This window comes from Trematomus bernacchii, unplaced genomic scaffold (genome assembly GCF_902827165.1).
Source record: "Trematomus bernacchii unplaced genomic scaffold, fTreBer1.1, whole genome shotgun sequence".
Taxonomy (NCBI): Eukaryota; Metazoa; Chordata; class Actinopteri; order Perciformes; family Nototheniidae; genus Trematomus; species Trematomus bernacchii.
Window position 1 is genome coordinate 19561907 of NW_022987564.1, and position 16327 is coordinate 19578233.

A 16327-nucleotide genomic window follows, 5' to 3' on the forward strand; every position below is an offset into this window, starting at 1 on the left:
TAATGAAGCCAAAAGCAAAGGCCTGCTAACTCCTGGTACTACTCTTGTTCTACTTGAGGCTCAAGCTGCCACTGGCTTTGTCATTGACCCAGTGAACAACAAGAAACTTTCAGTGGAAGAAGCTGTATCTCAAAGAGTGGTTGGCAGCGAATGGAAAAACAAACTGCTTTCAGCAGAAAGGGCAGTGACAGGATACAAAGATCCCTACACTGGAGACACAATTTCCTTGTTCCAAGCCTTGAAAAAAGATCTTATTGTGAAAGATCATGGAATTCGTCTCCTTGAAGCCCAAATTGCCACTGGAGGCATAATTGACCCAGTGCACAGTCACAGAGTACCTGTACAGGTGGCATACACAAGAGGCTACTTTGATGAAGAAATGAACCAGATCCTGTCCGACCCTGATGATGACACCAAGGGCTTCTTTGATCCCAACACTCAAGAGAACCTCACATATCTTCAGCTGGTTGAGAGGTGTGTCACAGATCCCATTACAGGCCTTAGCTTACTGGTGATTGCAAAGAAAGGAGAGGTTTATTTCTTTGTTGATGAGGCAACAAAACTCATTTTGAAATCTACAACCACAACCAAAGCAGGAGGAAAATACCAAAGAACAACAGTGTCTCTGTGGGATCTGCTCTACTCCAAATACATCACTGAGGAGAAGAGGAGAGAGCTTGTGCAACAGTACAAGTCTGGATCAATCACAATCGAACACTTCCTGAAAATAATACTGACAATCATTGAGCAGCAGACTATAACAACCTCGTCCTGCTCAATCGGCATGTGCCAACCACCAGAAAGACAAGTGGACAGCAGCACACAATCTACTATCAGGACTACAGTCACAAAGACAACTGAAGTTCAAAACTTCCAGGGAATAAGAAAAGACGTCACAGCTTGTGAGTTGTTTAAATCACAAATCATCAATGAGGACCTCTACAACAATCTTACAGCTGGAAATGTCACAGTGACAGAAGTAAGTGAAATGGATTCGGTGCGAAGGTACTTAGAGGGAACTAACAGCATTGCAGGAGTGTACCTGCAGTCCACCAAAGAGACCCTGAGTATCTATGGAGCCAAAAGCAAAGGCCTGCTGACTCCTGGTACTACTCTTGTTCTACTTGAGGCTCAAGCTGCCACTGGCTTTGTCATTGACCCAGTGAACAACAAGAAACTTTCAGTGGAAGAAGCTGTATCTCAAAGAGTGGTTGGCAGCGAATGGAAAAACAAACTGCTTTCAGCAGAAAGGGCAGTGACAGGATACAAAGATCCCTACACTGGAGACACAATTTCCTTGTTCCAAGCCTTGAAAAAAGATCTTATTGTGAAAGATCATGGAATTCGTCTCCTTGAAGCCCAAATTGCCACTGGAGGCATAATTGACCCAGTGCACAGTCACAGAGTACCTGTACAGGTGGCATACACAAGAGGCTACTTTGATGAAGAAATGAACCAGATCCTGTCCTGACCCTGATGATGACACCAAGGGCTTCTTTGATCCCAACACTCAAGAGAACCTCACATATCTTCAGCTGGTTGAGAGGTGTGTCACAGATCCCATTACAGGCCTTAGCTTACTGGTGATTGCAAAGAAAGGAGAGGTTTATTTCTTTGTTGATGAGGCAACAAAACTCATTTTGAAATCTACAACCACAACCAAAGCAGGAGGAAAATACCAAAGAACAACAGTGTCTCTGTGGGATCTGCTCTACTCCAAATACATCACTGAGGAGAAGAGGAGAGAGCTTGTGCAACAGTACAAGTCTGGATCAATCACAATCGAACACTTCCTGAAAATAATACTGACAATCATTGAGCAGCAGACTATAACAACCTCGTCCTCCTCAATCGGCATGTGCCAACCACCAGAAAGACAAGTGGACAGCAGCACACAATCTACTATCACGGACTACAGTCACAAAGACAACTGAAGTTCAAAACTTCCAGGGAATAAGAAAAGACGTCACAGCTTAGTGAGTTGTTTAAATCACAAATCATCAATGAGGACCTCTACAACAATCTTACAGCTGGAAATGTCACAGTGACAGAAGTAAGTGAAATGGATTCAGTGCGGAGGTACTTAGAGGGAACTAACAGCATTGCAGGAGTGTACCTGCAGTCCACCAAAGAGACCCTGAGTATCTATGGAGCCAAAAGCAAAGGCCTGCTGACTCCTGGTACTACTCTTGTTCTACTTGAGGCTCAAGCTGCCACTGGCTTTGTCATTGACCCAGTGAACAACAAGAAACTTTCAGTGGAAGAAGCTGTATCTCAAAGAGTGGTTGGCAGCGAATGGAAAAACAAACTGCTTTCAGCAGAAAGGGCAGTGACAGGATACAAAGATCCCTACACTGGAGACACAATTTCCTTGTTCCAAGCCTTGAAAAAAGATCTTATTGTGAAAGATCATGGAATTCGTCTCCTTGAAGCCCAAATTGCCACTGGAGGCATAATTGACCCAGTGCACAGTCACAGAGTACCTGTACAGGTGGCATACACAAGAGGCTACTTTGATGAAGAAATGAACCAGATCCTGTCTGACCCTGATGATGACACCAAGGGCTTCTTTGATCCCAACACTCAAGAGAACCTCACATATCTTCAGCTGGTTGAGAGGTGTGTCACAGATCCCATTACAGGCCTTAGCTTACTGGTGATTGCAAAGAAAGGAGAGTTTTATTTCTTTGTTGATGAGGCAACAAAACTCATTTTGAAATCTACAACCACAACCAAAGCAGGAGGAAAATACCAAAGAACAACAGTGTCTCTGTGGGATCTGCTCTACTCCAAATACATCACTGAGGAGAAGAGGAGAGAGCTTGTGCAACAGTACAAGTCTGGATCAATCACAATCGAACACTTCCTGAAAATAATACTGACAATCATTGAGCAGCAGACTATAACAACCTCGTCCTCCTCAATCGTCATGTGCCAACCACCAGAAAGACAAGTGGACAGCAGCACACAATCTACTATCAGGACTACAGTCACAAAGACAACTGAAGTTCAAAACTTCCAGGGAATAAGAAAAGACGTCACAGCTAGTGAGTTGTTTAAATCACAAATCATCAATGAGGACCTCTACAACAATCTTACAGCTGGAAATGTCACAGTGACAGAAGTAAGTGAAATGGATTCGGTGCGGAGGTACTTAGAGGGAACTAACAGCATTGCAGGAGTGTACCTGCAGTCCACCAAAGAGACCCTGAGTATCTATGGAGCCAAAAGCAAAGGCCTGCTAACTCCTGGTACTACTCTTGTTCTACTTGAGGCTCAAGCTGCCACTGGCTTTGTCATTGACCCAGTGAACAACAAGAAACTTTCAGTGGAAGAAGCTGTATCTCAAAGAGTGGTTGGCAGCGAATGGAAAAACAAACTGCTTTCAGCAGAAAGGGCAGTGACAGGATACAAAGATCCCTACACTGGAGACACAATTTCCTTGTTCCAAGCCTTGAAAAAAGATCTTATTGTGAAAGATCATGGAATTCGTCTCCTTGAAGCCCAAATTGCCACTGGAGGCATAATTGACCCAGTGCACAGTCACAGATTACCTGTACAGGTGGCATACACAAGAGGTTACTTTGATGAAGAAATGAACCAGATCCTGTCCGACCCTGATGATGACACCAAGGGCTTCTTTGATCCCAACACTCAAGAGAACCTCACATATCTTCAGCTGGTTGAGAGGTGTGTCACAGATCCCATTACAGGCCTCAGTTTACTATCATTGAGAAAGTGAATGAAACCAAAGCTTTCTTCATGCATTTTATTTTCTGTTGTGCTTGCATTCTTAGATTTTTACTCAACAGAATGCAGGATGTTGAAACATGAGAGAAAAATACACGCATACTGTAGTTCTCCAACTACTGTTAGTTTGAATGCTTCAGTTACAACTGCTTGTTGTGCAGTGTAGATTATTGGAACCAGCACCCACACAACCAGTGACACTGACACAACTCCACTTTTAGCCATTCTTAACCCCCCTCAAAATAAATCAACTTTGAGAAATTTAGAATTTAGTGGCCGTAAAACTCTATTAAACTGATGAAATCATCTAATTTCTCAAAACATACATACAGATCTTACATAGATAAACACTTAAAATACAGCATATTGTTTTTAAATCTTTGTTTTCTGCATTCATGGCTGTCACTGGGAAATAAAATCTTAGATTTGCAATACTTTTTGGGGATTTTGTATTCTTCTGCAGAGCACTTGGGTCTGGATGTTTTAGAGTGCGTAATAAATAAAGTTGGATTGTATTTGTGGGAATTATGAATTGTATTATCGTATGTTGATGTGGGTAGATGGAGTTAAGCTGCGCCTATAGAAGCTAGACTTAGTTATGTTACCATTTAGTCCAAAAAGATGAACACTTAATTCTTAATTAAGTTATACTTTGCTTTCATTTGAAGTCAGCCCTGCTCTTTTTGTATTATTGTAAATGATGTTTTGTTGAAACTGTTTCATTATATGACCAACTAAACAAATGAAATGCTACATTTTTTGTCAAAACATCTTGACATTTTTGGAAGTTGATGTGTATTGAACAACAGACTTTAAAATTATTTCCTGATTGAAGAGTCCTCAAATGTTCGACAACTCTTCACCCATAATCATTTCTGTTCAACAACAATAAAGCAAATACAATGAAAAACATGTGTTTTATTTCAAACAAGAGTGTGAAATATGTCTCTCAATTGGAAACACTTAAATGTATATCCGTAACAAATGTGTGAATGCAGCAAGAAAGCATTTGGTCATTCTGTAAATTAAGCTAAGAAGTGCAGCACCCTCTAGTGTAGTGGAAGGACAGTATTACAAACTTTAAAGTGACATGTTCAAGTTTTATATTTAATATCAAAAACAGTTATTGACGACATTCCTTAAAAAACAATCCATGAGGAAGTGTGTTTTTAAGACATTGAAATAAGCCTTTCGGATTCTGATTTTTGAAACTCGAATAAATGTGACAACCACTACAGTTTGTCCAGCAGCTGGCGAATGTCTTCTTGGCCACGGTAAATTCTCTTTATTCCTCTTGGAAGATAGCGGCAGGATGAAAGGTTAAGGTAGCTAAGAGCCGTCGTTTGGCCGATGACTGGCCTGCAAAATAAAGCAAAGACACCAATTTATTATTATTTTGTGAAACCCTTGGAAAGATAATGAAAATGCTAAATCTACAATACTCAAGATTTACAAATGTCATGCTGGATTCATGATCAGTTCTGATGATGTGATTGTCAAACGTTTATTTGATTAATGGGACTGGTAGAGTCAAGAAAAACTATGCATTAAGTACCTGAGGGCAGGTGGTGTGATCCTGGTCCCACTCAGGTTCAGTGAATGGAGGGTATCTGCCTCTGAGGCCTGAGCGAGGTGACTCATGGCTATCTCCAGGTCCTCCTCGGAGAAGAGCTGATTTGCAATGTCAAGCTGTTGCAGTGTTCGACTCCATTTCTGGGTGACCATGTGAAGCTCCTTCTTCGGTTTTGATAACCCAACATTGCTGCAGAAATACTGTCCCCAGAACAGACACTCCAGTTCTGCCAAATCACAGCAAAAATAAAGAAGTATTAATTAATAAATTGGGTTTTTAATGACACTCAGATCGGATATTAAGAACACAGCAGGCTATTTTATTAGGAACTTAAAAATAATAAACATTCCTTTGTAAATGTGCTTAAAGATAAGGCAATCACAGGTAAGTATTTAATCTCATCAATAATAGTTCAAGTCATTGTGGATTTCATATGAAAAGACCAGCCTATCATAATTAGTTCCCATTATAAATCTTGCTTAAAGCTTTTGGGGTTATTATGTTCCTGTAGTGTGCTAAATAGGTTTTTTCTGCATGTAAATGATCTGCAAAGGTTATAGTCCCTGTGTTCCCTCCAGATGGAGTTTCTCCCCCCCCCCCTGCCTGAAATGTCTCCATTGGTCTCGTTTACTTCGGTAACATAATGACGTCACTATGTAACACTAGCGCTTCTATTGGCTATAGCGCTCGAACACATTGTACTTGATAAGCTAAGAGGCGGGACATCTCTGAGCGGTTGACCAATCACAACAGAACAGAGCCGGCCAGCTAACCAATCAGAGCAGACTGGGCTCTGGTTTCAGACAGAGGGTGAAAAGAGGTGCTGCATCACAGACAGTATGAGAACAATAAAGAGCTTTTTGTAATGCCAAATCAACAAATAAACTAAATATGTATCACATGAGTTAAGCGTACCAAGACAGGGTAGTGATGAGAGACCGGATGGTGTGATTCGTGAACAGCCTCGCAGGTCCAGCACCCGCAGCCTGGTGGAGCCAAACAGGATGTCCCACAAATCTTTATCAGTCATGTAGGAACAAGAGGTGGTAGCGATACACAGCTCCTCCAGTAACGGGAAGCCTAATGTTGAATCTGCACTATTACGCATCGTCTTATGCAGGGGCCTCACATTCAGCATCCGGAAGGTCTGATAGGAATTACAATAAAAGTGCAAGTTTCATGGGTAAACAATGTAAACACATATGGTATACTAATGTAATGGTATACTCATGTATTGTTCAGTGGCAGGTAGCAAGGAGAGTGAAACATTTATCGCTAACAAGCGGCTAAAATGTAAAACTGAACTTGCAAATAACAATTATTCCAATGGATTAATCAGCCGATGATTTCCTCCATAAATCATGTTGATTTTAAAATGTCATAAAATAGTGACGGTTAGTGTATTGTCTGACCAGCAGTCCAAAACCGAGAGGTTCAGTTTATTTTATTTGAATATCCTAACAGTAAATAAAGAGCTAGCCTGTTATATAGGAATGAATTGTATTGTCTGTCTTGATCGCCAGGTGATGTGAGGGGTTCACTTTTATTCAAGTTACCCTGTGATCGGTAGGCTATTATGTTAGCTTCTATCTTCATAATGTGTTTTTCACTGTAATATGTGACATGTCTGCTAAACAGCTTGAAAGTGTAGCAGCGGCTTAGCCAAGGGTAAAATATTAACACAATTCAGTTACATTTAGTCAAAAAAGAAATCACATTGGCATAGTAAACTGAAACTTTAGGTTATTTTCTTACCTTGAGTTTAGGGCATGCCATCTGTAGTGCGTGGATGAAAACAGGAAGTTCACAATCTTTACTGTCTAGCTTTGTGTTGACCTCCAACAACTCCAAATCAGGACAGCTCCCCTTCTGAAATAACAAATCCAATATGTTGAGAGTAACAAGTGTATCTGCTCTCCATGGCTTCAGGTCTATGTGTAATGCATACACTAAAACAACATAGCTGGAGGGCTAGGTGTGACTTACGGTGATCGCTGACAGAAGCCTGTCATTCTTTATTCCATGAGTGAACAGAATCTGCTTGATCTGGCTCCCATGGTTTTCAAGATACTCCAGGAGCCCCTCAACCTGAAACTACAACAAAAAAAGGTTTATTTAGAAATGTAATACCAAGCAGGTGGTGGGAATTGGTAATTGGACAATTACCATACATCATTTGAAGTCTCATGTTTTTCATATTTCACTCGGTCCTGTAAGTACACTTTCATAAATGTCTATAGTTGCATTCAAACTAAATCAGGCATTGTTACGGTTAGCACAGGGTTGTACAGCAGTATTGAGGGTGACTATGAGATCCTCATTGATCGCAAGTAATGTGATTTTTCACCGCTGCCAGGGAGGGCGGTGTTTAGCTTAGTTTTATCTTCTCTCTCTGCTGCTTTTTCACTGTTGCAGCCCAAACTCACGTCTTACATTCTGACGAGTGGTATGATTGCAGCCTAATTGTTGGATATTTTATTGTAATGCAAAATTGATTTAACTGCTCTCACAACAAGGTCTGTTAAATATTGAGTTACCAGGTCATCTGGAAAGAAACATTGCTGTTTAGTTCTTCAAATGTATTTATTTGGTGCCAAGTGACATCGTGTTCCAATATAAGAAATACATCTGAAATGGCGATATCTCAACATGGCCACTCAGCAAAACAATCTTGACTGACAAAAAGAACTACAAGTAAGTGTTAAAATGTGTATTTTTGACTATGGGGTTAATGGTGCTTTTAAAGATGACAACATCTAATAAATTCTAGGATGCATCCACCACTAACATGTTCTTTTTACAGTGAAACTAATTCAACTGCTGAGCTGGTCCTGGACATACCTCTGAGTACTGCAGATCTATGCCCTGCAGAGACTGGCTGTGCAGACCGAGGCTGTGGAAGGCTGTCGCTGCCAGGCCTGTACAGTAGGAGATCTTGAGGGAGCGGAGGTGGGGGCAAAACTGCGACACAACCTTCATTGAGCAGAAACACAAAGGGTAAATACAACATGCAATGATAAAGACGGCATCCTATGAATTATCAGACAATATTTTGTAACAAAAATGCATTAAAATGACTCTCTACTCCAAACTGGGCCATACTTTGTTACACTTTTTTTTTAGAACAAAACTATTCAAATACAGTTTATTGGATTCGGTTAACAATTACTTCTATAATTGACGCACCTGATGATTATTTTCAAAATGGACATTTTGTTTTTAAAATGTCAGACTATAATATTCCTGTGCCCAAGGTAATGTAGTAGATATTCAAACACTCATAATCTTTAGCTTTTTGGATATATGACAAAAATAGAACCACATTTAAGACACGAAAAACAGCAAGTATTTAGATAAAAAGTGACAGAAACAATTAAATGATTATCAAAATAGAAGCCTGGTTGCTTTCTCAACTGATTGGTTTATTGAATAATCTTTGCAGTTAAGAAGCTTATGACATAAAAGACAGATATCTAGTGTTGATGACTTACCTCCACTGCATAGGTGACATTCTTTTTCCAGTGAGAGAGAGAGAAGTTTCGTAGCTGAGAGAATCTAAAGAACAACGACTACATGTTATAAAAAATGTTTAATCATATCGAAAAATACAAGACCTACAAGCACAAACTAAATAACAGTTTATAGTCACTACAAATGCAGACCTGTTCTGTGCCATCCAGTCAAAAGTCTCCTTAATCTTCATCTCAGTTTTAGGTAGCTGGGTTTTCCCTGGTGCAATCCAGCAGTGACCCACAGTAACTTTACGCCACAGGACCGGACTGGAGGCAGCAGCGTTCCACAAACGACAAACTCGTCCCACCCTGAACCAGAACAGCAGAAGAAAAGTTAGTTTGGTCTGAAATAAACGGAACAGCAAAAAATGCATTACATACATACATACAAGTATGACTAGGCAACCACCATTACATCAAACAGAATTGTCCAGCAGCAACAACAAAATAAGTACTCAGTATTATCCATCATTGCATTAAAATCAAAAAAGTCAAACTGCATTATCCAGTTTTTTTGCCCCAAACCATAAGCATTTGATGTTTTTTTTTCTACGGTACTTTATTGAATACATGTGGAATTGTATACTGTATAATAACACAATTGCCTGTTCAGGCCTATAATAATATTTCACATGTAGCTCTTTGAAATTGTGATTAAATGTGACATTAAATGGATCAAATCTTAAATTATGTGATAATCTGTCATCTCATTTCAACAATTATGTAAATAATGATGGCAATCCTAATTTATTTATTTTCTCAAGTTAAACAACAATTTTGGAGTTATAGATTTGGACGACAGCATTTTTAAAAGCCATTTGATCATCCCATTATAGCTTTCCAATTAAAATAGACAAGGATAATGTTGTGTTAAATGATCTGCTCGATAAGCTATATCCTCATCGAATCTTAGTATACATTCGAGATATTTGAGTAGTCACTAAGCTAAGCTACATCAAATCAAATATGTGTTTATTACCTGCATAGAAATGGTACAGCGCCATCCTGGACCACCACCATCTGAAAAATACTGACTAGCACCTCCTCAGGGAGACTCTGACCCCATCTGTCGTCTGTTGTTTTCTGTGGTACAAACAGATTAGTGTCCTCTTTTTCCTTCACAACAGGATTATTTGCCACTTTAGGTTTGGGACGGACTGTCGTTTTTTTCTTAATCTGACTAGCTTTTCCTTTTCCTTTAGTCAGCTTCTTTTTTTTGCTTCCCTTCTTTGGGGGGGTCCAAGCCGAGCCGTGGTACTGAGAAGTGGAACTGGATATGACCAGAAGCATATCCTCCCCTTGATGCACGGTGTAGCCCAGCGGGACAGGCCGGGAGACTCTGGCCTTTTTACGCTTCTTGGCCTTTGCATTTGTAGGTTTACTAGTGGTCCTCTTCAGAGAGGCCTTCTTGGTCTTTGGTCCGTCTTCTCCTTGACCTGATGTACTTGATGTGCTCGGTGTGGTGTCTTCACTTCTTTCACTGTGGGTTGGAGCCTCTGCTTCCATCATGTACTAATAATTAGTCTTTATCAGAAGCTTTTGTCAAATAACCAGACAGTGGCTGAGAAGTAACATATCGGCTTCTGAAAAAAAGAAAACAAATAAGATTAGTCTCTATCTGTGTGGGTGATTTATTGTAGATAAGAATGATGTACAGAATGGTAAGACATGCAGCACAGTGGATGGATGTAAATTCAGAGTAACTTGTGAGATTGCAATCATATCTAGTGATTTACATGTTTTACAACTTTCTTAATACATAAAGCTTATGCTAATGTCATAGTTTGTCAGCTAAATGGGATCGTACAATATAGCAGAATCCTGTATATAGTGTCATATAATGATATAAATCCTACATGCTTTAAACAAATACAGTATATGGACATGCACACATACTGTAAATAATGATTCTTCACTCTGTGTTTAGTATTTACTCCGTTGAGCGATTTGTTTAATTTACAACAGAACAATTTAATTTTAGTGTTGGTCATTTGTGCTTTTATATGTATATATAGGCTACTGTTATTAAACAATTTGTTTGCATACTTGTCTACATAATAGTCCTGTCTGACCTTAACCTTTGTTGTCCTTGTTCCTGAATGTTATGTCTATTTTTGTGCAAGTACATAAAGAGTAATGTAAAAAAGAAGTCCAGTCAAATTCCTTGTATGTGTACACATTATTGGAAAATAAGGCTATTACATTTTTCTATGTTATGCTTTTGGGTTCCAATCATGTTGCCTTGCTCAAGTATCTGTAATATTGTATTATTAATATACACTATGGGAGTTTCGTAAAATCGACCAGCAAAGTTATGTGGGTGAATGGTATCTTTTGTTTTTAAACTGTGCTGCTGCAATATTGATCAAGGAAACTGCAGGAATCCATGGAAATGTAACGTGTAACTAACAGACTTATTTCATAAATGTGTCAATGTGCGTGCGCATCCTCGATTGTTTGTAAACGAAAGCTAGTCAAGCTAGTCACATCCAAACTATGTCTATGAAGTGATAAAAGAGAAGACTGCAAAAATTAAATTAAAAAAACAACAGCGTTCTGTATGGTGCTAAATACTAATTAAGCATTTACTTATAAGAGCACATTGCAACGTTGATTTGTTAGCTAGCTAAATTACTCATACCAGCTCATAATGTAATGAGCTAACGTTACTATCTAGGAAGTTGACGAGCCACCGTGCAACATAACGCAGCGGAAAGGTGGAACAACATGTGCAACTGCGTTGACAACAAACGATATGAACACACACACACAACATAAAAAAGTACAAATGAATTCGTTGCTATTTTTGCAATACCTGCTGCTGGTTCACCAACACCGCTGGCAACCGGCTACTTCCATCTTCTGTAGTATACCCACAATGCATTTCACATCGCTCCTGTGATTGGTGGAGACCTCAAGTATAGCCCGCCTTTGTAAAGCTATCCAATCATTGGCCAGCCTGCTGTCCATGTTTTGACTCCCTCACGCTGTGTACTGAGGTTCAGAAAAGCACGGTGGTGTTGTTTTGGGGTAAGAACTAATACTTTAGAACGACTTTTACTGATACTTGTCAATTTGAAATGACTTGTAAATGCTATAGTACGCAAAAAGGTCTTATTCTCTGGTATCATTCAAGATTTATTGCAGTATATTATGCTACATTTCCTGTACATAAAGTTGGTGCTAACGCTAGCAAGTTGCTAACATTAGCATGCAGAGCTATTGTAGCATTTGCAAGTTGAGTGTTAAGGCTTTTTTAGTTAAAGTTTATTTTTACAATTAATCACGGAAATTGTCTAGTGTTGTCCTTTATAGTATTTTTTGCAAAAGCAAAATGTATGTGCTCCCAGCTAATAATCAAGGCGAGGGACTCCCTGAGTGGATAAGACCCCATAACTATAGTGGCTCATAATAAACAGATGTATACTTATTTTCCTGTTGATAAGGTATACCATTCTAAACAAATATATTGTCTAATACAATGGCCCTGCGCAAAAAAACGTAACATTGGTTATTGCTTAATGTTTGGACGCTGATGTCTGTTTCACTGTAATTTGTTGTAATTATAATGTTTAATATTTTGTCCACTTTATATCAATGAGTGTAGATCAAGATTTGAGAAACATTCTACAACATAATATAAATGTACTTTTTGGTCAAACTATTACAATCTTTAGATAAAATGTAGCATCATTAACGTAAAAAAAAATGTTGGAAAAAGTTTACAACTTAGCTTGTTTTTTTTTCCGGCAAGGTAATGAGTGACTTTTCCTACAGAACTTCAGTATAGTGTTATTGTGCATGCTACTGTCAGGGGGAGGCATTCTTCTGCTTTCTCCACAACATCACTGAAAGTGATTTTTCTGTGTAGTTTCACCTATTGCTCATTCAGGAGACAGACTATAAGAACTGTAACCTTCAAAGTTAATCTTATTCTTACTAATGCCATGATGCCGTCTTACAGCATTATTGTTTTATATTTGTACTGGTAGTAGTTTCCAGGATGGTTTTCTTTGCTTTTCAGGATTGAAAAAATATGTGATAAACTGATACAAAAAAAACTATCCTTATCTAAAATACATGGAAACAGCCATAGTTACAAAATGATTGTGGATTTAAGGTTTTACACACCCGGGTATTTACCAAGACTTCAAGTATTGTTACACTTGGTGTGGTTATGCTTCTGAATGATGAAGATTCCCCCTTTTTCTTCTTTGAACGGTGACTCTCTTTTCAGACAGCACACAATGGAAGATTTCTCCCTTGGTGGTGAAGAGGCAGTAACAGAAGCTAATCTGAGTAAGTCTAACACTTTAACCATGCTTTTAACGTGAGTAAGCCCAACTTGTAGTTAAATTGTTATCAAGATACGATATAATGAAATTCACTATATACTGCAAGTCTTTGTGAACAGTTTTCTGGAATTATTTTTATATTTATAGCATTACAACCTTTCAGAATGTTTCCATCTTCAGTGGTTTGAAATTGGGATTTTTCAGAAAGCGCAAATTAATTAAATCCATTAAAATCCTAGATTTTGTACTTTTCTGCTCACTTGCCAATTTGTCTGTTTTTCAGGAGATGAGTACTATTGGAAGCTTGTTGCAGACTTCATTGGTCCTCAATCAGGAGAAGGATTGGAGCTTGAAAGTGCACCATGCAAGAACAGACTTTTAATTCAAGTAGGACTTCTGACCGAGGACAATAATTTTCCATGGATTGCCATTGTATCTTGGCTAATGAAAATCTTCCCGAGTCATTGGTCAACTAACTTTCGTTGTTTGGTGGAAAGAGGCATTGCAACCACTTTGAGTCTGGGAAGTGATGCAAGGCAAATCTTTCTTGATTCAGACGTCAACTTTAACTTTGTTGGCCCAATATGTGACAGCATTGGAGTTGAACGGCAACATCTTTTGGAAATTAGGGATTTTAGTGAGCGAGCACAGTCAATAGAAGTCACTAATGGGCTGATTCTCGAGTTGAGCAACTTTGTCAGCAGGGAGAAACTTGCACCAGTTGTTATAGTGACTTGGCTTAGAAACTTCAACCCTGAGTTTTGTAAGAAAGGGGATTTTCAAAAGGCATATAAAGTCCTTAGACCTAAGATAAAGAAGTTAAAACTGCATTACCGCAATTATGAAACAAGGAGTCACAGGAGGAATGCAGCGATGGAAAATCTGCTTCAAAGTCCATTTGAACTGGTGCGTAAGAAAATGCCCAAAGTGACTGTGAAGAAGCGCATGAGAAAAGACGACACCATCCATTTTGAAAAAGTTATAATCAAGGAGGAATACGAGAGCAATGAAATCATGGAAGGGGAGGAATCTAACATGAGAAGAGACGTAAAGAAAATAATTGTGAAAGAAGACGCCTCTATAAACGATGACAGTGATGAGGATTTGGACGAGTCCAACAGTGGAGAAGAAACGTCAGATAACAAACAAGATACCTCGACTCTGCTTGACATTGCAATGCTGTCTGTCCAAAAGCTGTCCAAAATGTATGGTGGGAAAACCGAAGCATCCAAGCAAGTTTGCTTGGATCTCCTCAAAAATCATTATGCTCTGACATGCAAGGAGCATCGAGCCATGGCAGAGTTTGAGCAAAAACTAGACACACTTTGTGGAGAGCCTTCACTTGTATACCCCGTTGTGTTTTTAAACTACAATGCCAATTTCCTTGTTGACTTGCAAGATGCTGTGGAGCAGCAGATCATGGCCTTTGAGAAAGAGATCATTCTATCAACCGGAGAGAAACTAGGCCGAGACAGACTTTCAAAATTCAAGAGCTTTGAGAATTTGTCTGAAAGTGCCACTTCACGCTACATCCACATGGCTTGTGATATCCTAAATACAACCAACCCTGGCATGAAAAGCTACAGGAAACACTGGGTAGCTTTCTGCGAAGAAAAGAAAAACCCCTCCAGAATTGCAGTAAATCCATCACAACGATTCCAGAACTACTTCGAAGCTGCAGCGGGTCTTATCCACCATCACAAAGAGACGGCTCTGTTCTTTTCTGATTTGCTTGCAATGACAAACGACACAAACATTATTCTGGAGTGCGTTGCTGCTGATGCTAATGACTCTGTGATTCAGAGCTTTGTGTGTGTCCTGGCCATTGTTTACTGCAAAGTCCTCGGTCCTTACTGGCAGCTCCTGAATAGCAGCGGAGATTACTCCCTCTTCTGCCAGTACATACTCTTCCTGTACCAAAAGTTCCTCGATTGGTCCAAAGATCCTTCAACACTGCTAGAACCTGAAGCTGAGACAAATGTTTTTCTGCAGTACCCATCGCAGGAGAAAACCTTTGATGGAGTGTTTCATTTCTGTGGCCAGTGGCACACTAATAGGGACCTTATCAGAGCTTGCCTGAAAAGGATAGTGAAGGTGATTGCTGCTGTCACTGAGGAACACCTGAAGGATTTCCTGCCAGGAGGAACGTTTGGTCAAATCCCTTCACCAGATCTGATCTCACAACTGGAAAGTTGCACATTTTCCGCCTTGATGGCGAAATATCCTTTCCGCACTGCAGAAGAAAGTCCCATCAAGAAGAAAAAACCTGACATGTCTTCCAAACGCTCTTCACAGAAGAACCTTCAGGAAGATGATGACCAATCCGGGTCCTCTGACAGCAGCTCCGATGAATCTTCCAGTTGGCAAAGAAGTGGCCAAAATGATGCCGACAGTCCCAAGATTAAGAAAGTAAAAAAAGTACAGGAAGAGCGAGTGGAGAACAACGATAGGGATTACATTGTAGCTAAAGTGAAAAGAAACGGAGGGCCATGCAAGACACAGCAGGATGTCGACAAAATGATGCTGCGCTTTGACGGAAAAACGAGAGATGAGAAACGGGAAGGAATCCGTTGTGAGATAATGTACCAGAAAATGGTTTTGGACAACACAGACCAAAACTTGGATGCTGCTTTCAGCAACACCTCACAAATGGTGTTGAAGCTGAAGATTGCACTTCCTCGTGTTAAACCTGGTTACTCGCTTGTTTGGGCCCCTAAAAAAACAAAGACAAAGCCTGTGGTTCAACCTAATGCTGCTACTGGATGGGATGTGACAACAGCACATGAGAATTTTCATGGCGTCTGAAAAAAAGTGTGGTTTTGGAGAAAAGAGAATAATTGTCACTCTCTTATGATTTTACATTTGCAAACTAATCAAAAATATAAACAATGACCTTTATCCTTTTTATTGTATGATTCTGTATATATCTATTGCAGCTGTCATGTGTGTTACTTGCTGTACTTCAACTGCCTTTATTTAAAAATATAAGGTTTGATTCTTGTAGATTATCATGTGCAGATAATTGTATAATTTGTACGGTGCTGTTTTGTAACCAGCCTTTCTTGAAAGGTAACATTTTCAGTTACTGGGGGAAACTCAGTTGATAACTGCTTACTTAAAATATGTTGTATAAACCACTAATGAAATAAACAACGCCTTAGTGCATAGTTTGTTATTTACTGCCTGTAGAGATTTAA

At 39.4% G+C, this 16327-nt stretch overlaps 3 protein-coding genes across 4 annotated transcripts in view; 2 read left to right on the forward strand and 1 right to left on the reverse strand.

Moving 5' to 3' along the window:
• Nucleotides 1-4660, forward strand: part of eppk1 (epiplakin 1) — a 27545-nt gene extending 22885 nt beyond the window's left edge. The window contains 4 exon segments of the mRNA XM_034124993.1: nt 2-1468; nt 1470-1910; nt 1912-1974; nt 1976-4660. Coding sequence (XP_033980884.1) covers nt 2-1468; nt 1470-1910; nt 1912-1974; nt 1976-3742 — 3738 coding nt within the window. The 3' untranslated portion in view covers nt 3743-4660.
• Nucleotides 4649-11699, reverse strand: fbxl6 (F-box and leucine-rich repeat protein 6). The gene is made up of 10 exons (XM_034125005.1): nt 11651-11699; nt 9815-10418; nt 8986-9144; nt 8815-8878; nt 8165-8296; nt 7310-7417; nt 7079-7192; nt 6239-6470; nt 5306-5549; nt 4649-5109 (listed from the first exon to the last, which is right to left on the reverse strand). The coding sequence occupies exons 2-10, from the start codon at nt 10342-10344 to the stop codon at nt 4983-4985; spliced, it is 1710 nt and encodes a 569-aa protein (XP_033980896.1). The 5' UTR covers nt 10345-10418; nt 11651-11699; the 3' UTR covers nt 4649-4982.
• An 80-nt stretch (nt 11700-11779) lies between these two features.
• Nucleotides 11780-16295, forward strand: LOC117478102. 2 transcript variants are annotated; one of them, XM_034125006.1, is made up of 3 exons: nt 11780-11865; nt 13073-13134; nt 13414-16295. In XM_034125006.1, the coding sequence occupies exons 2-3, from the start codon at nt 13083-13085 to the stop codon at nt 15933-15935; spliced, it is 2574 nt and encodes an 857-aa protein (XP_033980897.1). In that variant the 5' UTR covers nt 11780-11865; nt 13073-13082; the 3' UTR covers nt 15936-16295. The 2 variants fall into 2 exon arrangements, with proteins under 2 accessions (XP_033980897.1, XP_033980898.1); XM_034125007.1 differs by having other exon boundaries at nt 11817-11865; nt 13058-13134.
• The last annotated feature ends 32 nt before the right edge of the window (nt 16296-16327 follow it).

Excerpts from the sequence above, each read along its gene's own strand:
- fbxl6 (XM_034125005.1), bottom strand. The coding sequence starts at position 10,344 with ATGATGGAAGCAGAGGCTCCAACCCACAGTGAAAGAAGTGAAGACACC. Across the intron at positions 9,145-9,814 it reads GCTGTACCATTTCTATGCAG|GGTGGGACGAGTTTGTCGTT; the intron begins GTAATAAACACA and ends GTTCTGGTTCAG. Across the intron at positions 8,879-8,985 it reads GACTGGATGGCACAGAACAG|ATTCTCTCAGCTACGAAACT; the intron begins GTCTGCATTTGT and ends GTTGTTCTTTAG.
- LOC117478102 (XM_034125006.1), top strand. The coding sequence starts at position 13,083 with ATGGAAGATTTCTCCCTTGGTGGTGAAGAGGCAGTAACAGAAGCTAAT. Across the intron at positions 13,135-13,413 it reads AGTAACAGAAGCTAATCTGA|GAGATGAGTACTATTGGAAG; the intron begins GTAAGTCTAACA and ends TCTGTTTTTCAG.